General features: G+C 61.4%; 2 protein-coding genes across 2 annotated transcripts; one reads left to right on the plus strand and one right to left on the minus strand.

Annotated features, from left to right (window-relative positions):
• Nucleotides 1-567: 567 nt before the first annotated feature.
• BESB_070950 (uncharacterized protein) lies at nt 568-15,512 on the minus strand (the record flags this gene model as incomplete). The annotated part of the gene is made up of 14 exons (XM_029365468.1): nt 568-1,425; nt 1,874-2,212; nt 2,474-2,773; nt 3,460-3,583; nt 3,940-4,159; nt 4,581-4,903; nt 5,271-5,351; nt 5,751-5,943; nt 6,245-6,458; nt 6,803-7,123; nt 7,524-9,533; nt 10,011-10,607; nt 10,988-13,507; nt 13,992-15,512. The coding sequence occupies 14 exons, from the start codon at nt 15,510-15,512 to the stop codon at nt 568-570; spliced, it is 9,621 nt and encodes a 3,206-aa protein (XP_029217952.1).
• Nucleotides 15,513-17,772: 2,260 nt separating this feature from the next.
• On the plus strand, nt 17,773-23,960 carry BESB_070960 (uncharacterized protein; the record flags this gene model as incomplete). The annotated part of the gene is made up of 5 exons (XM_029365469.1): nt 17,773-20,191; nt 20,711-20,842; nt 21,051-21,651; nt 21,795-22,339; nt 22,618-23,960. The coding sequence occupies 5 exons, from the start codon at nt 17,773-17,775 to the stop codon at nt 23,958-23,960; spliced, it is 5,040 nt and encodes a 1,679-aa protein (XP_029217953.1).
• Nucleotides 23,961-24,701: the final 741 nt, after the last annotated feature.

The following is a 24,701-nucleotide window of genomic DNA, read 5'->3' on the forward strand; positions in this document are numbered from 1 at the left end:
TTCGCGCGCGTGCGGTTGACGGACGACTCCTCGGACGGCTACGCTCACTGGCAAGCGCACGCAATCGCGTTTTTCGAAGAACGAACGAAACGAAAAGAAGACGCGCGAAAACAAGTATTGCCATCTCATTTTTTCCCTCCTTGCACACGTTGGACGTCGCAATGCTGCGCATATCTTTAGATACATCGATAAATGCGCAAGCACGGCTGCATGTAAGAGCTCCCCTCGAGTCTCCAGCCCGCACGACTTAGTAACAGAAGGTACATCACTCGCGTCCTACTTGGGGGGCAGAGACGCCTCGACTTCTCTTATCTCCTTATAAACCACAAACGCTAAGCCTCATTCAGAACCCCACTTACACCATCTGAATACACCTACTGCCATATATATATATATATATATATATACACGTATATGTATGTGTATGTCGCGGCCGAAGCTCAACAAAGAGCCTCGGACCGCCTGAAGCTCTTGGTCCGCCGCAACGGACGTCTGTAGAGGTTTAGGTGTGCAAGCATATCGTTTTTTATGGTAGTGTAGCCTCGACTCGGCACTTTCCAGTTTTCTTTAGAGTCCGTGGCGGAAGGGGTCGTCGTCCAGGTCTTGGGCTCGTCGGTGGCTGTCTCTGTCGTCTCTATCTCTGCCCCACCGGTCCCCGCGTTCGCCGCCGAACCTGTTACGTCGTCCGTCGTCTCTTTGCCAAGCTCCCTCGCGCTCTCTGTCGCCCCTCTCAAAACTGGTGCGCTCGGCGTCCCGCCCGCCGCCGCGGTGCGCGCCTGGAAGATATCCTGAGCCTCTGCCGTCGTCTGGGCGCCGCGCGTCGCCCCCGTAGTAAAACGACCTGCTGCCGCGACCCATGTGACCCGAGGCGTAGCCGTGCGTCAGCTCCGCGTGCGCGAACTCGGGGGGGCCGCTGCCAAAGGGCTCGGGTGCGCTGAAGGGTCCGCAGCGGCCTCCGCGGCCGAAGTCGTCTCCTTCGCGGCGCGGGCTGGAGCGGGCTTCGCCGCGGCCGTGGGGCGAACCCCCGGCGTAGCCCGATGGCCTCGCATGCAGTGACGCAGAACCTTGAGTGTAGGGCCCTGAGAAGTACGCGTCGCCGCCCCCCGGGAAGGCATTCGGCGTCCTCCGCTCTCCGCCTCGCCCGCCGCGGTCGGCAGATGACCCCAGTGCGTTTTCCACGACGGTCCCTGCGGCGCGGGGCTCGTAGTTCTTCTGGCGCCGCAGCGCGCGCTCGTACCACTCCTTCGCACTCTGTTCGTTGCGCGGCTGGATGTAGGTCGCCACGTATTGCCGCTGGGTCGTGCGCTCCTCTTCTTCTCTCTTTTCCTCCAACATCTTGAGGTGCTCACGCTCCTGTCGCTTCCGGTTCCGCTCCTCCTGCAGCCGGGCCTTCTCCTCAGCGTACGCCTTCAGCAGTTCTTGGCGCTGACGCACACGCCCACACAGAGAGAAAAACCTGTGAGTCCCTCAGCAATCATCCACGGACACACATCTGGCACGCCAAACGTCCCACGCAGCAATCGAAGACCACACACCCGCAACTTACGCCGCACGTTCGCGGCGCCTTTGTCGTCCCGAAGCCTTGCGGATCCCACCGAGCCTTCAGGCCAGCCGCCTCGGCCGCAGCGAGCCGCACGCACACAGACTCTGAGGAAACGACCCGATAAGCGAGGCAAGCAGCTGGTTCCACCACCCTTCGTGCCCCATCGAAGGCCCTCAGACATACAGATATATGCACACAAATATACACATAAATATGTTTATTTATATAGATATATTTTTTTTATGTATGTGCATATGAGTCTACGGGTACGGGAAACCCCGACAACGCTTCTCGCTCCGCTGGGGGCGCCCGCGTAGTCTGTTTGCTTACCCTCCAATAGCCTTTCTCCTTCCACCAGCAGACGAGCTTCTGGAGCGACTTGTGTTCCTGATTCCACAGCGAGAACTTCTTGTGATCTACGTAGATGCCGTCGACAAGCACGCGTGCGGCGCCGCCCACAGCTGCGGCCTGCGGCGGCTGCGGCGGCAAAACCACGAGCTGGAAGCGCAGGGGGTTTTCAGTCCCGTTACGGGGGTCCCGCCCCGCAACGACCGCCGGCGCGGGGGCCGCAGGGGGCAGCAGTGCCCACATGATCGAGCCCGGACGCGACGCAGCCTCCTGTCGCAGCTTCTCGGCGGCAAGCGCCAAGTCCGGAATCGGCAGGTATTTCTGAAAAAGAAAACCCAACGCAAAAGAAAACGCACACCCATGCGTGCGAACTTGGGCCATTTCCGCAACGCGCCCGCTAACCCAGAAACGCGCATCAAAGCGCCGGCACGAAACGAGCTGCGCTGCGAAACCGTAAGGTCTCCGAAGTCTGCCTAAAAGACACACGCTACGATATGCATTGATACAAGTGCGGTCCCGTCTTCGTTCGCAGATAATTTACTGTAATCTCCGCCGGCTCGCTTCGCTGGTGCGTGTTTTTACCGGATGTCTGAAGACTTCCTCCAAGTTGACTCTTAGGGGGTCGCAGAACTGCGCGATGATGGCGTTCAGCGAGTCGAATTTCTCGCCCTGCAGAATCAACTCACTGCCGACGCCTCCCAGCTGCTCCTGCTGCTGAAGCGCCGCGGCCAGACCCTCGGGGGACTTGTCCGCAGCCAGCAGCGCGTGCCGCTCTTCAACCGGTAGCGACAAACACCTGAAGGGCTCGGAGCACGTCTTCACCATCAGCGTCAGCCCCTCCGCGGAAGTCCCCGGACGGAAAAGCGCTTCTCCCACGGGAACCTGCGCGCACACAATCCGGTCTTACACACTCACGCAAGTATACAGGCATGCTGGCGAAAAGCACTCACGTAAATACACATATATATACATAAACATGTGTACGCATGCGTGTATATACGTATATGTATACCACCCACGCACGCGCGACGACGCGTGAACCTCCCACAGGCCTCAGGCAAGCACGCAGGATGCCAGCGCACGCCTACTTCACAGCTACAGGCCCATTCGCGCGTCGGCCTATAATAGCCCGTAAGACTCTTTCTGCTCTACAGTCCACTGCGCGTCCTGAGTCCGCGCGATGGGATCCCGAGCGACGCGGGCGCCTCTCTAGCGCGCGCATACAGCAGGCGCTTTCCCGTCCCTCTTCCTGTGTTGCTTCGGTTCGGAATAAAAGGGAACAAGCCCTTCACGTGCCGAGACACTGCGCCCAGATGGCTATCCAGCCCCTAACTGACTCCGATGAAACGCTTCAGACACCTGGAATCCACAGGAGGTATGATGACGCAGTGATGACGGCAGAACGCACACGTAACCTCGGGACCCCTGCATCTGCAGCCTCTGCACCATATCTACGAAATATACGCTACACACACGAGCAAATACGCTTGCTCACCCAGAGAAACGCCACATATACACGCCTCTATGAATATATGTGTATGTGTATAGAGGAGTCCTCGTCGGCCTACCTCTGCACGCTGGAGGAGCTGCAGGCCCTTGAGCGGCGTCACGGGCTTGTAGTTTGGATGCCGAATATTCCTTCGCACGCGCTGTCGCTGCTTCTGCTGCTGCAGCTGGAGCTCGTCCAGTTCGCTGAAACAATGCACACGTAGATATGCAGATATAGGGACATACACATATATATACATATATATATATATATGTAGATAGATAGACGCTGGTGTATCAGGGAGGGCCCTGTCACTCGCCGCACTCGCAGCGTCATACCTCTTCCGGCTTCCAACTATGTGCTGCCTGGGCAGTGCCGCCCAGGCATATGAATGCGCACATATACACGAACCTATATCTGTATATCCGCATATATATATATATATATATATATATATATATATATATATATAGGTATACATCTTTATCTTTAGAAGCAAACGGCGTGTAAGGAACGCGGCAGCGTAAGTGGAGCCCTGCGCATGCGCAGACGCACTTACACTGTGAGAGGCCGTCGCACCGCGAGCCCGTCGAATCTCGCCGCAGGGGAGAGGTAGGCGTGAACTGAGTTGAGGGAGATGTCTGCCACGAGATTCTGCGCGACCATAGCCTTCACGACGTCGCCAGTCACGACAACTTCCACGCAGTACGTCGGGAAGCCCGAGCGCTCGAGTTCGATACCGTAATGCAAAAACGCGATGCGGCCGTGAAGCACTTCTCCTGAAAATTAAAACCAGTCTTCACGGATCCGCGCTAAATGTGCACTTCCCTCCTTTCGTCCGTCTGCTGTTTGCGCGCGCGCCACGGGTCGCATAGATTTCTAGACTCTACATATTGGTGCGTATCTAATTAAAGATAAAAATATACATATACATACATACATACATACGTTCAGTGCGATTAGACTCTGCACGGACTTCCAAGACTCCTCGCTCCTCGAGTCGCTTTCTGTTACGCCCTCTCTCCGTCTGCCGCCGTCGCTCCCCTTCCACGTGCGACCCCCCGCCGAAAGATTACATCCGGCACACCGAGATATGGATAAAAATAATAAATAAATACAGATATATACAGAAGTACACCGGTACGGCTCCGCTGCAGGGGCAGTGCTGGCGGCAGGTTTTTATCTCGCGTTTCGTCTCACCTAGCAGAGGCGAAAGGTCTTCGTAGGGCCGCTGTTCGAGTTCTGGGTTTTCGCGTTTCACTTGAGTGCGGAGTGCGAGGAGCGAGCGGAGTTCACGCAAGTCAGACAGCTGCACTCGGATGCCGGAGGGCTGCAGGCGCACGACTAGAGAGGTGTTGCGGACGAAAACAACCTGACACGAGACGCTCGAGCCCGCGTGGAAGTCTTCCATGTCTTCGTTGACGGCCCAGAAGAAAACCTCCATCTCGCTCGCCGACTCAAACGGCAGCCGCGGATCTCGGTACGGGTGACGCAGCTCCGACGTGATGAACTCTAAGTACGGACTGCGCACAGAGACACATTAAATCAGTTACAGACACAGACACAAACAAAAGCGACTTGTCGCGTTAAGCAGGGAGCGACGGACGAGCGTAGTACTCGCAGGATATCTTGCATGGGATATCGTCGCGACACGCCTACAGAAACACGTCCCATGGAAAACATGCGGGAGAATATATGCATACATATACATATATATATGTTTATATACATATATATGTTCATGAGTGCTAGGTGGCAATGAAAAAGAGGAGAGGGGAACGACACAGAGAGAAAGATGCAGATCCGCCAGCAATATGACTAGCGCACACCAACGTGCATGTGCGGATGCGGAAAGATGAGGCTCAAGAACCCGCAGAAGCGGAAACTCACAGAGATCTCGCTTGCTCCTCTGTCTGAGCAAGCATTTGCGAAAAGGCCTCGAGATCCATGTCGTCGAGCAAAGATGGTTTCCTGGACGAGAAAAAACAACTTGCATGCATGCTTTTTCAGCAGCATCTCTGTTCTACGTGCTTCCCCTCTCCGTCCTCTCTCCCGCGGTCCCTTCCCTTCAACGAATTCCCTCCCCCCCTCCCTTTCCCCCTCCCCCCCCTGGTGCCCCGTGCTGTCTCGTTCGGCCGGCTCCTCCCGTCCGGCCCTCGATCCTTCTCCTGCTGTCTCCTCGCTTTCCTATTGCGCGCAGTTTCACCCGCTGCCTGGCGGTTTCTGTGCACGCGCACTACGCAACGATATTGCCGCCTTCAGGGCGCGTCCACGCCTTACCCTCTACCTCCTTCCCCCGCCCCCGCCCTTCCCCCCTCGCCCGTGTGAGGTTTTTTGCGAGTCTCTGCGCGAGGCGCGACGCGCGCTTACTTGAACACTTCCACGATCGCGTCGTCGTCGTCGGCCTCGTCGTCGCGGCGCCCCGTGCCCCCGTCGCCGCCCTGCTCGCCGCCTTCCTCCTCGCCATTCGCGTTCCCCTCCTCCTTCTCCGCGACGGCGTCGCGGCAGATCTTCGCCACGAAGCTCCGCCCCTCCAGCGGGTGGATGCGTGTGTCGTCGAGTGCTGCGCGCACGCGGCGCACATCCGCACTCTTGCGAGAAAACATTTCGCGAGATACGCGTGGCGGTCGACAAGTCGACAGAATTCCTCCACACACTGCTGGCGCACTCAGGGAAGCAGAAACACGCCCTCACGCGCCCGTCTTCCTCCCCCCCCCCCTCCCCGCCGGCCCCGCCCCGCCGGTCCAACACGGCCCTCTCGTGCGGTTTCCTCCTCGAGGCACTCTACCCCACGTAGCGCGCGCAAGCTCCGCGCGGCTCTGCGCTAGCGCACTGCGGCGACGGCCCTGAGTTCTCAGTCTCACCGTCAACAGACTCGGGGTCGGAGGTCTTGTTCTTCAGCCGCAGGAAGGAGACGCAGTTCATGTAGACCTGCCGGCCTAGACCGACGGGCTGCGACTGCCGCTTCTCGCTCTGCACTTGCGAAGGATGGAAGTCGTCGAGGTCGCCGCGGCCGCCGCCGCCTGAATCGCTGTCTGAGTTCCCGCCGTCGTTCGGCGCGCAGAGCTGAGACCGCATCTGCCGTGAGGACGCGGAAAGAAGAAAGGGAACTCAAAAACTATCGAGAAACACCACCGATACGCTCGCGTGCCTGCGCCCCTAACACTCCACGCCACCCGCAAGAACTCTCCGCCTGCTCACTCAAATATATAGATAGATAGATACATATAAATAGAGATCAATGTGTAGTTGTTTAGGCCTCACTCTGCCTCGACAAGTGGAACTGGTCGTCACTAGCTTCTCAGCCTGCACGCGTACTATGCAGGTCTGCTGTTTGCATATCCGCAGCTAACTCATCCTCAAAGGGCCCCTGAGTTGGAATGTTATTCTGTTTCTCGCCTCGGGCGGGTTGGGCTCCTCACCAGCAGCGTGGAGCTCTTGAACATGCTGAGAAGGCGAGCAGCCTTGCGCGGGCCTAAACCAGGCACGAACTGCAGGAGGGCGGCGCTCGGATTCCCGCCCAGCGCCGCGGACCCCCCGCGCAAGGCGCGCTTCAGCTCGACGCCGACTTTTCCTACGGCAGTGAGCAGGACGCGCTCGAGGGCGCTTTGAAGGCGGTCTGACGGCACCAGCTTCTGCAGCGGGTGGAGTTTGAGCTGCAGCAGCGAGTTCTGCCGGCCCTCGCTCCACAGCCCCGCGATCTCCGCCAGCGGATCCTGCAGCGAGCGCGCCAGCGAAAGGCACTGCGCACACGCCACACGGAAGGCAAGACACGCTCCAGCGAGGAAACGAAAGGCAGCCGCGGCGCGCAGCGGGGGAACAAGCACGACGCGTCGACGCGCACAGATAGAGAAAAAGGAAACACTGCAAAGCAACCTAAACCCTCGACCCCACCACGGCCCTTCACCTAGCTCTTGAGACACACGCGTGAACCCGCGGAACTACATACGCGATACACCTATCCATCACCCATCACGCGGCCAAGTGCACATCCAAATATGTATATGTATATATATGCGTCATCAGCCTAGACCCTAAAGTAAATAATTTTGTATAAATACATATTTTTTCATATACATATATATATGGTCGGGGTGTGAATTGAATCCGCTGGCTGGTGTAGGCCTTGCGCTTGCTTCTCACCATCAACCCTTCCCGGTCAAGTTTCTGTTTGAGGGCGGGCGGGACTTTGTCGCTTCCGGCCCAAATGATGGGGACTTCGAGACTGGCGAGTTCAAGGAAGAGCGGCTGCGCCTTCTTTTTCAGCTTGGGGAGCAGGCGCTCCTTGAGGATCAAGTAAAGCAGGAGGGCGAATCGGTCGCGGACGCCGACGACCGCAGCGTCGATGAAGTGATCTTTAAAGAAGCGGAGGAGTCGCTCAAAGTCGTCGTGTGCGCGGCGTTGCTCGGGGGTGATGACGGTCGGGCGCGGGGCGCCGACTTGCCCGTTGGTCGCGTCTGCCTGGCTCAGGTCTTGGTTGCCGGTCTGCGCCGCTTCGTCGAGGTCCCTCTGCGAAGGCAGCGGCGCGTTCAGCAGAAACTCGTAGACGTCGTATTCGTCCATCTCACCCCAGGCGTTCACCAGCATCGCGTGGACGCGCACGCGGCTGCGGCGCTTCGCCCCGAGCGGATTCCGCGCGACGCCCGGCGTGTCCACGGCGCTCCCCACAGTCGCGCAGTTGGTCAGCTCCGCGGAGATGTCCTGGTGCACATGCTCAATCACGAAGGAAAGCACCTCGACAAGTGCGGGTTCCTGAAACAGCCGGCGCTTTCGCTCGAGCAGTCGCTGCTGCTTCTGCAGCTTTCGCTGTCGGCGCGCCGCCTTCTGGCGCTTGCGCTCGGTCTGGAAGGCGCCGGAGACCGCGTACGCGTCTTCGTCCTCCTCTCCGGAGCTCGAGGAGGCCTCTGAGGAGGACGAGAGGCTGCTGCTGCCGGAGCTCGAGTCCGAGTCCTCGCCACCGAAGAAGTCGCTGTCCTCCTCGTCGCTCGAGGAGGCCATCCTGGCGTCCGCGTGCTCGCGTTCCCCCCGCTTCCGCCGCGCCTTCTTGCTGCGCTTCTCGCCGTCGTCGTCTCCGCGCTGCTGGCGCTTGCGAATCTGCTCAGGCGACGGCCGCAGCGGCTGCGTGTTCAGGCGCCACTCGAGCATCTCGCGACAGCGCGTCACGACGACTTGCTGGGCGCGCTGCAGCAGCTCCTCGCGGACTTCGCGCTTGAAAATCGGGAACAACTCGGCCTCGACGACGCGCCGCAGAATCTCCCGCTGAATGTGGAGCCAGCCAGCCATGGCGCTCGAGGCGTTCGCAGCCGACACGTTGCCTCCGCTGCGCTGGAGGAACTGGGTGAACGACTCGCCTTCCTCTTCCGCGCCCGCGCCCCGGGGGCCGCCCGCCGCGTGGTGAGACACGCCGGGGTGGAGACTCCTCTGCGTGTTGCGCGCCTTTTCGCTGAAGAACGCCGCAAAGTGGCGGCTGCCGATGTTGCCCGCGCTCGTGGAGGCTTGCCAGAGATGCGGACTGTAAGCGGCGAGCAGCTCGTCGATGAGGCGCTGAACGAGGAAGGCGTCTTGGGCGCGACTGCGCAGAAACGCAGTCTGCTCCGCATCCAGGAAGCGCTTCTGCTTCACGAGGTCGAAGACCAGTGACGCGCCGACGCCGGTGCCGAACGCGTCCGCCGCCGTCTTGTTCATCGCCAGCGCCTCGAGTGCAGGCGCCTCCCGGCCTTTGTCGATCACCAAGCTGCGATACATGCGCCGGAAGTCCCTGTGGCGCTCTTCAAACTCCTTCTGGTGAAAGAAGCGGGACGAAGCCTGCTCCACGGAGGTCTGCGGATGAATGTAGAGCCCTACTTCGCCTGCCTTCTCGAGGCGGTAGACCTGCAGAAAGAGCTCTGTGCACCGCGTCTCCTGCCGCTTCTTCAACAGCGTCTCCAGGCGACGCGCGCGCGTCATCGAGCCCTCTGCTGGCGACAGACGCTCATCTTCTTCGCGCCGAAGCTCGTTCTGCACCTCTTCCAAGTACTTGCGCTTCTCCTCGAGCGAAACCAACTTCTTGAGATGCTCCCGCTGCTCAGCCTTCCGCGCCTCCTCCTCCGCCTTGCGCCGCGCGCGGTCTTTCCATGGCGAAATCGCCGGCGCCTCCTCGAAGGAGGGAAGAATCTGCAGACAGCCAACACCTCGCGCACAAACAGCTCTGAAAGACGCACACCGACACACAGCGGCAGCACAACGCGCCCATGCCCCGTGTCAGCGCGCGAGAAACCCCTCCGAGGTCACACAGAAGAGAGGAGCGCGGACACGGAGGGAAAAAAACCCTAGACTCTAAATCCGCTGACCGTCTACGGTTTAGAGTTTGAGACACGGACGCCCCGACAAGCACAGGCGCCCGACGCAGTGCCCCCCTCGAGACGCAAAAAAGCGGAACACACAGAGCGAAAGAAAACGAGCAACGCGCACAGCAGGCACCGCCCCCGCGAGGCACCTCGTACACGAGGGGGGAAGCCAAAAAAAGTGCGACGCAACCGATGCACAGTGCAGTCCAGTCGACAGGTAGGACGCGGCGGGATTCCGCAGATGCGAGGCTGGTGATGACCAGGGGACAGAGAGGAGTGCAGCCCGCGCCTCGGGCGACCTCACTCCGTTGATGAATTTGAGAAGCGGCAGCCGGCAGAGCCGCCGGGCCAGCCAGCAGGGCTTGGCGGGGTCTGTCTCCGCCTCGCCCTTCACGGTGGTCAGCGTGCTCAGTGAGCAGATCTGGTGGAAGCGCTTGCGAATGAGGCTGCGCAGCGGCGGGTAGGAGGCGAGGATCTTCGCGTAGTAGGCGACCAGGACGCGCTTCAGCTGCTTGCCCGAGTCAAACGGGTGCACGCAGAAGGGCGTGCACCACGCGTCGCCGGCGGCCTCGAGGTTCTCAACTGTCTCCACGGGCAGCCGCGGCAGCTTCTCCAGGCTGCTGTGCGGAAGATCCGGCGACGCGTTCAAAAACAGATGCGGCACGAACTGCGAGAGGAACGACGAGGCCGCGTACGTCAACACACTCGAGAGCGCCGCCCCCGAGGCAATCGGAATGTGCGGCGTCTCCGTGGGGCGCAGCAACGCCGAGAAGCGCGAGGCAAAGAGTGACGGCGAAAACGCACAAGACGCGAAGGACAGCGCCTCCAAATTCGACACGAACGCGTCCGGAGGCAACAGATACGCCTCCCACAGCGAGAAAATGTTGTAGCGATCAGCCAGCTGCAGCGACCGCACAGACAGACAGACGCCCCACGCCGAATCGGGAGGCGACGAGAGACGGCGACCTGTGGCCTGGTTCGCGACTTACTTGCCGCAGGACGCTGAGGCTCTGAACAAGATGCTGCGAAGCTTCAGCACTCCTAGGCAGCACCACGCATGTGTGCATTCGATGGCATACGTCAGAAAACAGAGACAGCGCGCGTGAAAAGCCGCAGTAAATACGGAATATTCATACGCACACGTCCTCACTACGTAGCTACCATACATATTCTATTGTTATATGCGTATTCATACATATATATATTTATAGGCGTATTTGCTGCTGTCTGGAGCGTTGGACTCGCGGGGGCACATTCGCCAAGGCGCAGATCAGAAGTTACCTCGATAGCCTCGAGCCCGGGGATCTCGCGGAGGCCGACGCCGACGCGCAGCCCAGGCTGTTCGCCGGCTGCGGTCGAGTGCAGGAGGCGACGGAATTTCTCTTCTCTTTCCTCCAGCACGAGTTTTCGCTCTTCTTCGAGGGCCTCTTGCTCGAGTGCCGCCCACTCGGCTGCCTCGCTGGCTTCTGCAAGTTCGTCTTCGCCGCGGAGGCGGCCGCGACCCTCGTTTTCGCACTCTCTGTCGCCTTCGCGTCGCTCCCGCTCTGCGCGGTCGCGCGGGGAGAGAGGCGACGCGTCTCTCCACCAGGACTGGTGGCCGCTTCGGCTCTGTCTGTCGTAGTAGTCCTCTCGTCCTCCGCGGTCTTCTGCAGCCGATCGGCGTCGCGAGCCGCGCTCGCGGTCGCCGTAGTAGCTGTCACTCGACGTATGGGACGGCGGCACGCGTCCGTCGTCACGGTCGCGTCGCCTGTGATCCGCGTACTCGCGTTCGTCCTCCTCGCGCCGCTCTCTGAGCCGCTCCTCCCCCCCTCGCGCGGCGTCTTCTCGCTCTCGCGGCCTGCTTCTGCGGCCTTCCGCCCCGCCGTGGGCGTCGTACGCGCCTTCGTCTCGCCAGCGCCGCTCGCGCTCTTCGTCCTCGCGTCGCCAGACGCGATCGCCCTGACTCCATCCCCGGCCGCCGCCCTCCCTCTCGCGGCCGCTGCGGTAAGCAGCCGCTTCGCGCTCATCGCCTGCGTCAACTCGCGGCGCCCTCTCGCGCTCGCCGTCAGGGCGAGGCGCCTGAACGCCCCAACGGGACTTCCACGCCGAGGCCGTCGGCGCAGGCGCCTCCTCGCCCGCGCCCTCTCGCGGGTTGTGCTCCGCCTCCTGCCGCCCCTCGCCAGCCGAGGAGGCAGGCGCGTCGCCTCCGCCGCCCACGAGCTGCGTGGGCGCCTCGTCCTCCTCTTCCTCCATCGGCGAGCCGTCGCCCGCGACCACGGGCTCCTCCTCGCGGTCGTGAGGAAAGCCGGACGGCGACGCGCGGCAGAGACTCTCGTCCGCGAAGAGCGCCTGCGAAGGACGAGCCGCAGGCGTGCAGACGCCATCCCGCATCGAGGCAGACACGCGGCGAGGAGACAGCGCGGCTGGGCCGCACCCTGCGATGAGAGACGAAGAGACAGAGCCGCGACGAGCCTCCAACGCCTCCGCGCCCTCGTCTCCATCTCTGGGCTCCTCGGCCTCGATCGGCGTCGCCGCTTCCGCGCGGAGCTCGCGCGGCCCCAGGAACGAGGACGGCGAGAAGGGTGGGGTGACGTTCAGGACGGCATCGGACCGAAACAGCGGCGCGGCGCCGCTCTCCTCAGACAGGTCAGCTACACTGTCTCCGCGCTCCGCGGAGGCGTCCGCCTCCTCCTCCTCGCGCGCACCGTCGGCGCGGCGGGCTCCGCTCGCGAGCGCCGGGGCCGCGGAAGGCAACTGCGAAGAAAGCTGAAGCAGCTCCTCGGGAGGGGGCGGCAGAGGAAGCGAGGGATCGAGCTGAAGGCCCCCTCCCAGCTGCGACGCGCCTGCACCCTGTTGCTCCGTCATCAGCAGGTAGGCGGAATGAGCAGCAGCCTCGGCCGCATGCGGGTCACGCGCGGCGTCCGGCGAAGCCGCGGCGAGGTCGTCCTGTCGAACCAGCCAGTCTTCTTCCTCCTTCTCCGCGTCTGGCTCCTCCTCGCTGGGGACTCCCTCCCCATTTCGGTCTGCCGCGCGGCGCGCCGGCGAGAGCCCGAGGCCGTCGTCTTCCTCTTCTTCGTGAGTCCCGTCGGCTCCAAAGGGCCCTTGTCGCTCCGCCGCGCGCCGTGACGCCTTTGTGCGGTCGCCCGCGTCTTCTGCGTCTTCCTCCTCGCCCGCCTCGCGCTTGCCGCAAGCGGCGTCGCCGTCCTCCGCGAGCAGCTTCTTCTGCAGAGCTTCGCGGGCCGTGGCGATGAACTGACGGTAGTGTGCGTGGAGGAAGGTGCGGAAGTCCTCGAGCGCGATCTCGTCGCCTTGATCCGCGGCGTCAAAGTCGTCTTCCGCGCGTCTGCTGCCGTCGCACAGGCCGCGTCCGCCGCTGCGGGCGTCGTCGCGCTTCTCGGTGCACAACGCCCAGGTCTGCAGGAGACGCTGGCGGGCCTCCTCGCTCTGCCGCGCGCCCTGAAGCAGCGCGACGCCGTCCACGACTTCCTCAATCAACTCAAAGATTTTGCGCTTCTTCGCCAGAAAGCGCGCGTACTGTTGGTCGAGCTCGTAGACGCGCCAAATCATCTCCTCAGTGAGCGGCGGCGCCAGCAAATGGAGCTTGTGGTGCAGAATGAAGACGATTTCGAGTCGCTCGTTCAGCACCCAGTCAAGAAGAAGAATCACCTTCTGCCTCACGTCGTGTTGCGGCGACCGACGCAGCCGACAGCCCTCGAAAAACGAATCAAAGTACCGCTTCTGAAGCTCCTCCTCCGTCAGCTGCGCGCCAAACTCGCGAAACAAACGCGTCGTGATCCACTTGCTCTCCAACACCAAGGCCGCCTGAGAAAAAAAAACACGCACGCCCCGAGGCTGCAGGAGACTCTGGCGCTCACGCAGAATCGAGGGAAACGAAACTCCTGCACCCAACAGGGAAAGCAACAACGCGAGGCCAACGGCAGAACGAGAGAGGGGAGGAGGGAGGCGGGGGTGGGCACGGAAGAAAAACGTGAAGGTAAGCGCCACAAGAAGCAGAAAAACCTTGCCCTGCTTCTAGATAGCCAACCAAAACGGGATACCATCCGTGCCGCCCATCCCGTCTCCCCTTTGTCTACGCGGCGTCTGTACGGCTGCATTTCGAAACTCCCTCCTCTCTCTCATGCTCTTCTCTTTTCCTCTCCCTTTGGCTTTCACGTTCCCTCTCCCGTTCTCTTCTTTGCTCTCCTTTCCTTTGTTTCCGTCTCCGTGGCTTCCTCTGTTGGCTTCTCTCTCCTCCGCGTTTTTTTTCTTCCTCTTCTTCTACCGCGTTCTACAAAGTTCAGCTTACCTTGGAGGTGGTTTTCGGTCGGTCTAGGAATCTGAGGTAGAGCCGCTCGGGTTCGTCTGCGCGGCGCACTTGCTCGTCGAAGGCCGTGAGGAATTCGCGCTTGACTTCGTCGGGTTCGCCGATCGCTTCCCAACCGTCGCCGCGTCTGCTTCCGGGCTTTCCAGGCAGGCGGCGGCCCCCTGTCCTGTCCACCCTACCGCTGCGGGCGCGGGCCTCCTCGGATTCCTCGTCTTCGCAGTCTCCGAGGAGTGCGTCGCGGCGGCGGCGCGCGGCTCTGTCGCCGAACTCGCTGTCGCCAGCCTGCAGGTCATCTTCTTCTCCGTCTCGAGGCCAGGCGTGCCGCGGCGGCCGCTGGTTGCAGAGGATGCGGACTACGGCCTCAACATCGCCAAAGCAGTCGTACACGAGGCCCCAGGTCTCTCCCATGCGCTGCTGCGTGGAGCTCTCCCGCAGCGCGTCTTCCTCCTCCAGCCACGCCTCCTCGTCCTCGTCGCTCACGTCCGCCCGGTCTTCGCGCGCGCCCGCCGCGGAGAAGCGACCCGCGGCCTTCTTGAGCAACCCGCGCTTCGCCGGCGCAAGGCCTTTTCCGACGAGCGCCGCCGCAGCCCCAGCGGTTCGGTCGCCGTCGCGGTCTTCCAGCGCGGAGGCCGTTACAGGGGAAGCCAAGCTTCCCTCGCCGGAGTCGAGGAGACGATTCTCGCCCTTGTCTTCGTCGAGAAACAGCCAGTCCTCGTGACCATCGTCGCGCTCGCTCTGGCCTTCGGCCTCAGACACCCCGCCAGTCTTCGAGACCCGCGGCTCATGCTGCTTCTTCAGCCGGCGATACCTGCGCTCCTCCGCAGGAAAGGACGCCGCGGCGTCTGCGCGCCCGCCGCCTGCCTCCCCGTCCTGCGTCTCGCCGGCTTCTTCGTCCGCGGACTCGTCTTCCACGCCCGGCGGCCGCAGCGGCTGCTTGCGGACGGTCAACCCCGTGTTTTCCTCAATCAGCGCAAGATCTTCTTCGTCGAGCTGCTGCAGGCCCTCCTCGTTGTCGTCCTTCTCGCTGTCGTCGCTTTCGCCTTCCTCCTCGTCGCCGCTTTCATCCTCTTCGCTGACGATGAAGCCCTTCATCTCCTTCGCGATCTCCGCCTCCTCATCTGAGGCAGACTCCTCCTCTTCGCTCTCGTCCTCCGAGTCGCTGCGGTCGGACACGCGTCTGCGGCGCTCTTCGTCCTCGTCTTCCTCCTCGCCCTCGCGCGCGCTGTCCTTCAGAAATCTGTGGCGTTTTTTCTTCCGTGTCGCAGAGGAAGACCGCTTCTTCTTGCGCTTCCGCTTCTTCTCCGCGCCCTGCCGATCGCGCTTCTTCTCGCGCTTCTTCAGCTTCTTCTTCTTCTTGGATTTCTCAGACACGCGCAGCGGCTCGTCTTCGTCGTCTTCGTACGAAGGTCTCTTCAGCCGACGCGGCGCGCTGCCTTCCTCCACGTCCCCCGGGGGGCTGCGCGCCGCCGGCGACGCGGGCGCGTCGGGCGCGGACGCCTCCATGCTCGAGACAGAGAAGAGCGAAAAGAGAGGCGCGCAGGGGACAGAAACCGGAACGCGACGCGGGAAAGAAGGATTCAGCGTGCGCGGACGCACAAGACTGAACAGAACTCGAGGCGCGGCGCTCAGCTGCGGAGGGCGTAGAGCCGCGCCGCAGATACAGACGAAGCAGAGGAAGCAGACGGAACGACGGGGAACGCGGAGCGCTGCGGCACGGGGGTAAGGAAACAAAACAAAGATGATGCGGACGCTGAAGAAGGGCAAGACGGAGGTACGACGAAGGGAAAGGCAGACCAAGGGGAGGCGGGGGAAAGAGACAACCGCGCCCGCGGTGAGGGAGCGCGCGCGCTGCGTCAAGAAGCAACGCAGATTAACTCTCCTAGAGAAATCAGAGAGAGAAAAACGTGCGAGAAAAAATGGAAAAAAACACAACGGGGGTGGCGTGTGCACGACCGCCTTGCCTCACTCTGTGCAGATCCGCGGTAGACTCCCCCGCGAAACAGAGCAGGCGCATGCAGCGAGACGCCGCGGAGAACAAGAGGGGCAAGGCGTAGCGGAAGGAAGAGGAGACGTGAAAAAGCCATACAGAGACGAAGGCTTTCCTCCGGGGAGAAAAGCAAGTGAAAAACAAATTCGGCAAGAAAACAACAAACACGCGCGCGTCAAGCGGGGAGAGCGCGGGAGGGCGAGCAGCGATGGAAGCTCCCGCTAGAAAGGAAATCGAGCGGAAAGAAGGTCTTCACGCCTCCAGAGTGAGTTTAAAAAGCATAGCTAGACTAACGAAGAAAGAGACGAAGCAAAAGCGAGAGAAAACGAGGAGAGGGAGGCGAGAACGAGGCCGCAATCGGGGCGAGAAAAGAGAAAAGACCGCAGCAGAAGAGGCTCCGCTTCGCAGAACGGCGAGGGGGATGGGAAAAAAAGGAAAATGTGGACAGATCCATTAGTTAATTCCCCAAAGAAAGGAGAAGAAACGAGGGCAAGAAAAGAAAGAATGCTTCGCGCAAAACAGCCTCGCGGAAACAGAAGAGAGGGGACAGCCCTACAATCCGTCAGTTGGCGGCTGCTGGGCTCGGCGCCCACTCGCGTGAGGCAAAACGGTCTGCAGCTTTTTTCCTCTCTTCTCTTCTGAGGAAACGAGGCGTCCTCTGAGTCGCTAGCTCCATCTGCAAGACACGGGGACTCAAATGTGTGTTGCTTGTGTGTTAGGAAAGAGTTTAGCCAGAAATCACGAATGGAACGCCTCGCGCTGCTCTGTCTCTCCGCTCCAGTGTATGTACGGCTCACGCGGCGAGGGAGAGAGAAAAGCGCACATCCTGCGAGGAAGACACGCGCGCATGTGGGCGCCGTTCGTTTTTTCCGCGCGTATGCACGTGTGTGCAATGCAGAACAGTACCAGAAACTTCTTCTCGAGCTGTGCTCTTTTTTCTTTCGGCGTCATTTTTCCATTTCGTCGATTTCTCCCGCACTCGGGGGTTAGAGGGGCGACGGAGGACCTCCGAGGAAAGAGAGGAGGGAGGAAGGAGGCGCGGAGAGGCCGTCATCCGCGCAGCGCATCGACTCAAACGCTTGTTGGAATGTTCTTCCTCTTTTCCTCCTTCTCCGCGAGTCACCTGCGACTTCTTTGACAGCCAAGCGCTGAATTATTTGTGCTTCTTTGCTGAAGTTCTTTCACGGTGGTGGCGGCTGTCGTCTTAGCCGTCTCCCTTCGCGTCGTGCGCCGCATCTCCGCACGGTGAGGCCGCTGCGCAAAGTGTTCGTGGCTGCATGAACGACCCCCCAGCGATCTTTGGCAGAGGCTGTTTTCTCTGCCCATAAACTCTGGAGACTTGTATGCTCCAGGCACCTTGCAGAGGCGCTAGGGCGCTTAGAGTCGGTGATCAAAGGCCCAGCATCGCAGCCCGCGTGCGAAGAGGCGGTGAGCGTCCTCGACGTCAGCCACGCGGGCGCGCAAGACATAGCTTGCGCAGCGTGGTGTCGCACCCACCGCGTCACTGTCTCTCGTTTTCTCGCCTTTTTCGCCTGCCGTGTGAACGGGGTGACCGCGTGTGCTGCGGAGGCGACCCGCGGGGGCGAGCGGCCGCTCAGTACGACGCCGCAGGAAGGCAAAGAAGGCGAGGGCGCCAGAGAGAGCGCCGCGCAGACAGCAGACCAGTAGAGCGAAAAGAAAGAGCGGAAAAGAAAGACAGAGAGGCGCGCAGATCGGCGAGATGCGCACCTCGTGGGTTTTCTTTCTCATTTCGTCGTGGGAGGGACGCGCAAAAAGATGGCCGCCCCAAACAAGGCCGCAGTGCGCTCTGTGCCGTCGGCTTCGTTCTCTCCTGCGCGTCGTCACGCTGGCACCTCTCCGTCCTCCTGTCCCTCCCTCTGTTTTCCGTCTCGTTCTCCTTGCTCTCAATTCTCCCTCTCTCTAGGAAGGCAGAGAGACGCGACCTCGCAGGCGCTGCGCGCGTCCGCGGCCTGCTGCTGCTCAGGCCTCGGCTGTTGCGCAGCTCTAGGGGATGCCCGCGCGGCACCGGGCGTGGCACGCTCTTCTCTCTGTCGGTCCTCCGCCTACTCGGCGTCTGCCAGCTCGCCGCCTCCCTCCGGGCTGTCCGCGGAGTCGCCCTGCGCGGCGCGAACCGTAGTTCACGTGGATATGGACTGCTTCTACGCGCAAGTCGAGACCCTACGGGACCCGTCCGTCGCGGGGAAGCCGCTTGCAGTGCGGCAGAAGCAGCTGATTGTGACAACGAACTTGGTCGCGAGATGCCCCCCGTGGAAGCTGCGGAAGGGGATCTACTTGCCCGAGGCCATCCGCAGATGCCCGTGCCTCGTCGTGAAGAACGGAGAAGACCTGAGCAAATACAGAGACGTATCTGACCGCATTCTAAACGCCATCCAAGAGAAAGCGTTCCTTCTCGCTCTGGAAAACTCCCCCCCCTCCTCCAGGTCGCCGTCTTCCTCGGCCGGCGACGAGCCTGACGCCCCAGCGGTGGAGGCTTTGCCCTCGCGGGCCTCCGCGCCTGGAGCTGCTTCACGACCTCGCGCACCTTCGTTGACCTCTCAGCCCTCGTCGTCTTCCCGTTCATCTGCTTCCTCTTCTTCATGCAACCCATCGTCCTCCTCGTTGACTTCGTGTTTTTCCTCTTGTTTTTCGTCTTCTTGCTCTTCCTCTTCTCCCTCTCATTTCTGTAGTCTGTCGTCTTGCGCTCTGTCGTCTTGTTCTTCTTCTTACTCGTCCTCTCCTTACTCTTCTTGCTCGTCGTCTCTTTGCTCTTCGTCTTCTTGTTCTTCGGTTGCTTGCTCTCTGCCTCCGTCTAGTTCCGCTGCTGGTCTACTTTCGCATCGTTCATCTCGCCCTCCTCGTGAGGACGTCGCTCGGTATGGCTCTTTCCCCGCTTGTGCCTCGCGCGCCTCAGGGCCCTCGGCGTCTCCCACCTCTTTCGTCCTCTCTGCGGAGGCGCGGCCTGCCTCTCGGCGGCGCAGCTCTTCGCGAAAGGGCGCGTCGTCCGTCTGCGCGTGCCACTGCCGTTCTCTGTCTCGTCAGGCCTCTCGCGCGGTTGTGCGAGCGATGCTTCGGCAGCCGCTCGCCGTCCAGCGCCTGGGGCTCGATGACTTCTTCATCGACGTCACCGCCCTCGCTAGCGCCGGCGCACGCGCCCTGCGCGAATTTCTTGCCTCGCGGCTCGCTGACGCGCGAGACGAGAACGAGAAGGGCGCAGGCTCGGATGCGCCCGCGACGCCCTCGGGACAGGAGGCGAACGCCTTCGTCCGCCGCGAGCGATGCGCAGCGCGAGAAGCCTCCTCATGCCACCCCGCTGCCCGCGCTGCCGCCGCAAGCGAGTCAGGTCGCGAAGAGAGCCGTGCGGAGACGCGTGCAGAAGAGCAGGGCGAGGGAGAGGCGAAAAGCCTCTCGCTCGCCCTGACAGGCACTCCCCAAGACAGGCGCGAGCTGCTGGATTGTTCGGTTTGGTCTCCGCGAGAGGAGTGCCCCCCTCGCTTGGCTGCAGGCCGCGGGCGCGAAGATTTCTTCTTCCCAGAGGGCGCCTTCCGCTGCTCGCGGTGCGCCTTCGTGGCGGTCGCGGAAGAAGGCGAGCCTCCGCGGCCGAGTGGGCAGACCGAGGGGGCGGAGGCGTCCTGCGCGCTCGTGTTCCTCGCCTTCGCGCCCTCCGTCTACCCGCAGAAGGCCGACGAGGCGGCGGGTGGCGGAGGCGGAGGCGGAGGCGGCGCCGCGGCGGGCGTTGAAGGCGGATCGGCGGAGAAGAAGGACTTTGGGGTCCTCTGCGACGCCTCGCAGCAGGCGCTCTATTGCCTCGCGAGCTGCGAGGAAGAGGAGGAGGCGCGCGGCGCAAGGCGTCTCAGCGGCGAAAGAGGTTCCGTGCCGGCAGGCGATGGGCTGAGCAGAAAGAGACTGCGACGCGAAGACGTGGCTGCCGAGGGAGAGAGTGCCTTGGCCGCCAGCGAGGCAGGTGGAACTGAGCGAGCTTCGCGTCGAGGAGACGCGCATGGGGAATGCGAAGAGCCCGCGAGAGACGCCGACCTCAGTCGCAGAGAAGTAGGAAAACAACGCGCACCCGACGGAGGCGGCGACGCCTCCGTCGGACGTCTTTGTCCCTGTCTGCTGCCTCTGGCGATCGCTTCGCATCTCGCCCAGGCTGTCCGCTCGTACATCCACACGCGCATTGGCCTGACGAGCACCGCAGGTACGCGACTTCTTTTCAGCGGTCGCCGCTGGTCCCCTCCTGTCTGCGAGCGGGGTCCCGAGGCCGCAGCGACGTTGTCACTGCAGACATCCAGCGAGCGGGGCTCTGCGAGAGGGAAGCCAGGAAAACGATCGAAATCTAGAGTAAAAACGCGAGCCCGGGGACGAGATAGCTCGAGTCACACAGAGACTGGTAGTGGGAGTCTGCAGGCCTGTTAATGTCGCTTCACGTCCTTACAGCGACGACGGAGAGCGGGGAGACGATGCGGAAGGGCGCCCGAGAAGGGGACGCCGCCAGCGGAGAGGGGGCAGAGCTGAAGACACGGAGGGAAGCGACACGGAACCACGCCCAACTCGAGAGATCTCGGGGTCTCGCGCTCTGCGTTCTGAGGCGCGCAAAGACTGTGTGTGTCTCTGATTGGTCGCAAGAGGCGGTGTGCCAAAGCGGCATGAAGGCGCTGCCGCATGCGAGCCTCGTTTTCTGCGCAACGGCGTTTTTTCGACATTTTTGCCTTCCCAGGCATCGGCACGAACAAATCTCTAGCCAAGCTTGTCGGCGCCTACAACAAGCCCAGCCACCAAACGCTTCTTCTCCCGCAGCAGCGGCGGGAGTTCCTCGCTCCGCTTTCGCTTCAGAAACTCCCTGGGTTCGGTAAGCAGCGCATTCGGCGTGAGTCGTTGTCCTGCGTCTTGTTTGCGCGCGAGAGGCCTCTTCTCGCCCTCGTGTCGCGGACCGCTCGCCTCTCGTGCAAGTCGCGTTTCGTGCGCGAAGCGCCAGGCTCTCCTCCTGTCGGATGTTTTTCGAGCGCATTGCGCGCGCGCGACTCTCCTTGCCCGCGTTCGATGCATTTCGCCTTCAGGCTGGACCCTGCTTCGCCTTCTCCACCGCGCGCGGATTCGAACCTGTGCGGACCTCCTCGCCGCGCCGCTCGCGCGGCTGGTCGGCCTTTTGGAAGCCGCGAACTTCCACTTTGCTCCCGCGGCGTTTCTCGCGAAGACGCAGCTCGTCGATGGCAGACTGCCCCGAGGCGTTTGGGGCGAAGGCGCGGACGCCGAGAAACGCCGCTCCACGCGCGAGCGAGATGCCCCTCTGGGCAGGGCGAAGGCCGCGCAGGGGGACGACGGCGCTTTGCTCGCCTCTGAAGCATCTCCTACCCCGTCTGCCTGCGTTCCTTCCCTCTCATCCGGTGAGGCCTCTCCCACAGCAGCTGCGCCGTCGCCCTTCCTCCTGTCCGCGCTCTGCCTCCGCGCCTTCTGTCTCGGCGACGAAGGCGAGCCGGTCGTTACCACGCTCGCCCCGAAGAGCCTGAGTGCGGAAGATTCTTACGTCGCGCGCGGTGTACGGACACCCGAGCGCTTTGTGCTCGAGGCCCAGAAACTCGTCGCCAGGCTCCTGAAGCGGCACGCCGACCATGAGCAGAAGTTCGAGCAAGTCGCCACGTCCTTCAAGTTGCACATTCGGTGAGAAAAACGGACTCTGGGGGAGGCCTAGCAAAGGTTGGAGCGACCAGAGTGACAAGCAGAGACACCGGACGAGCTGGCAGATGAATGCGAACAGAAAGAGAGATCTGAGTGCTCGCCTTTGCTCTCTTGTTCTTTCGCAGGCAGAAGGACTTCAACGGGGAGGGCCGTCAGATGACGCTGCCCTCGTCTTTCTGGGATCCTTGCGTCGCAGCCACGCAGGCGTCGGCTCCTCCGTCTCCCTCGGCGTCTGCGGCGTCTTTCCTTTCCTCGTCTGCGGCTGCTTCGTCGTCTTCTAGCGCCACTTCTGCTTCTTCCCCATTAAGTTGTCCTTCTTTTTGCGCCTCATCGGATCTCGTCTCGCTCTTGTGCGACGCCCATCGCCCTCTTTTCTCGCAGGTTGAAGCGCAGCTTCCCTCTGAAGTTCTGCGTCTCCTTCAACGGCTTCTGCCTGCCTACGGAGACGCCACCACAGGCCACAAACCCGCTCGCGCCGAGCTGTCGCACCAGGCTTCCAGCCGCTTCCCCTACTCACCTGCTTCTTCGTCGTTTTCTACCTTATCTTCTCTCTCCTCTGACTCTTGCTTAGAAGAGCAGTGTGTCGTTGGAGCAGCCGTGCCCTCCAGAGACTCCGCAGGCGCTTTGTCTGCGCGTCTTCCTGTTTCGTCGCCTCCATCGACTTGCCCAGGTGAGAATCGACGCAGAGACAAGGAAAAGGCGAAAAAACGAGGGAAGGAGGCCTGCGGGCCTCCTTTAATAGATAGATAGATGTATAGATATAGACATAGATAGATATGGATGTAGGGAGAGAGTGATTTGCATCTCTGAGTCGCGATGCGTCAACGTCCAAGCAACCGCTTAGCGAAGGTAACGGCGTTGCGTTTTCAGGTCGTCGTGCCTTTAGTCTCGAATGCGACACCACAGCAGCCTCACATCTTGCTCGCGTCTGTTGGATTCGGTCCGTAGGCGACGACGCGTCGGCGCGCGTGCCGCTCACGCGGGGGACAGGCGCGGAGACTCGGCCGCCGGCAGAGGGCTGTCAGGCTTTTCTGCTTCTTCACTACGCACTCCTCCTGTTCCTTCGATTTGACTTTCCTCTCGCGCTCTCCAGCCGCGCGGTGCAGCCAGATGCCTGCGACAGCTGGGAAGCCCCGGAGGCGGAGGAACTGCGAGAACGAGCCGGTCCCGCACCACCGTTCGAGCTCCACAAGATTTCTGTTGGGTTTTCGAGCTTCCAAGGCAAGCGCGAGAGAGAGAGGGAACGTCGGAAGGAGGTAGAGCGAGCGCGGGAGCTGACCAGGAGGCCGCTGGACGCGTTTCTGCGCGGCGCCATGCGCAGGCGGGAGCTTCGCCTGAAGCTCGAAGAAAGCCGAGAGGAACAGAGGCCAGGCCCCACCACAGGCGCGAGAGACGGGAGACAGCAGGCGCCGCCGGAAGTGGACAGGGACGTCGAGTGCATAGACCTCGTGACCGACGAGGAAGAAACGGAAGGCGAAGAAGACCTGCCGCAGGGAGGCGGCAACGAGAGAGGACGCCTCTGCGAAGGACAGCCCGCGAAAGCTGAACTCGCAGCTGCCGAACAGAGAGAAAGTTTGCTACAGGCCGCGCAAGAGGCGAGCTTCTCCTTCTCTCAGTCTACCGCGCGGTCCGTAACCTCCGGCGACACTGCGAAGCTCGACAGCGCGAGCGAACGGGGCGGGGGCGATAGCGAAGGAAGCGAGGCGATTTGCGAAAGCGAAAGCACAGAAAACGCTGCAGAGGAATCTCTCATCGGCAGGGGCAGACGAGGCGAGGCATGGAGAGAAAGAGAGACACAGGAGGCGGTCGCCGATGGCAGCGACGCCTCTGGCGTGGAAGCCGGTAGAGCAAGACGAGAGAGAGAGGGCGGCAGAGAGGAAAGGGACTGGCGGCTCGTCAGCGAGAAGCAAGCGGGCAGCCGAGAGGTCATAAGCCTATCGGAAGATTCTGCCTTGTCAGAGCAAGAGACGACGTCAATCGGCAACGAGCGCGCTCTCTTGTCACCCGTCTTCTCGACGACATGCTTCGTCTCTTCCTTCGTCTCCTCTCCGTCTTCGCGTGGCTCGTCTTCTCGCTCTCTGTCGCCTGAGCGGTCCCTCGCGTTCTCCCCTCCTTCTTCTCTCTCGTGCGCTGCGCCTGCGGCCGCCGGCGCTCTCTGCGGCGCGCCCGCCTCGTTTTCCTCTTCTCCGTCTGCGTCATCTCCTTCAACGGAGTTTTCTTCCTCACATGCGGCTAGCGAGGCGCCCGACGCCCCGCAGGGCGCCGCAGCAAGAAACGAGCCAAAAGTCTAGGAGGCGAGAGAGAGGGCACGTCCGCGGAGACGCGCGGAGGCGCAGAAACCGTCACGCGACAGAAGAGGAGACACACTGGGCTACAAAGAAAAAAAAAGCGCTTCGCCTCTTGCACCTGCTTCATACTCTCAGCGCCGCAGCCTACCTGTGGCGCTGTGGAGAGAAAAAGTGATGAGCGACTTCGGCGTGTAAATAGCTGTCTTATCTGGATTCGGGTTTTGAAACCCAGCCCAACAGTAGCGGTTAAACCATACGGAAGTCGAGTCAAACCGACGAGGGGGGGGGAGGGGGGGGGGGGGAGAGATAGAGAGGATCGTTCTCGAACCTTAAAGGCCCGAAGAAAAGAAAAACGAAGAGAGAGGAGACGACAGGAGTGACAAGAACGAACTTGCGAGAGCGAAGAAGACCAGAGGAACCGAGTCAAGACGCAATCGAAATGAAGTTGCACGAGAGAACGGGACGAAGAAGCCGAGTCGTGGAGATTATTCGCTTCTCCCTTCAGACACGCGCGCCGCGTGTCTCGCTCGGGTGTTTGCCTTCTCACTTCAGTTTGGGGTTTAGGGCATTGAGAGTTCGTTCGCAGACTTCTCGTTCTACGAGAGGGCCGCCACTACAAGTCGTTACTTGTGCGCGACTATTCATCGAGCGCGCATGTGAATGCATACATATATATTTATATATATGTATATATACCTATACGGATGTATATATATATATATATATATATATATATATATATAT

Source organism: Besnoitia besnoiti (assembly GCF_002563875.1).
Source record: "Besnoitia besnoiti strain Bb-Ger1 chromosome Unknown contig00007, whole genome shotgun sequence".
NCBI lineage: Eukaryota > Apicomplexa > Conoidasida > Eucoccidiorida > Sarcocystidae > Besnoitia > Besnoitia besnoiti.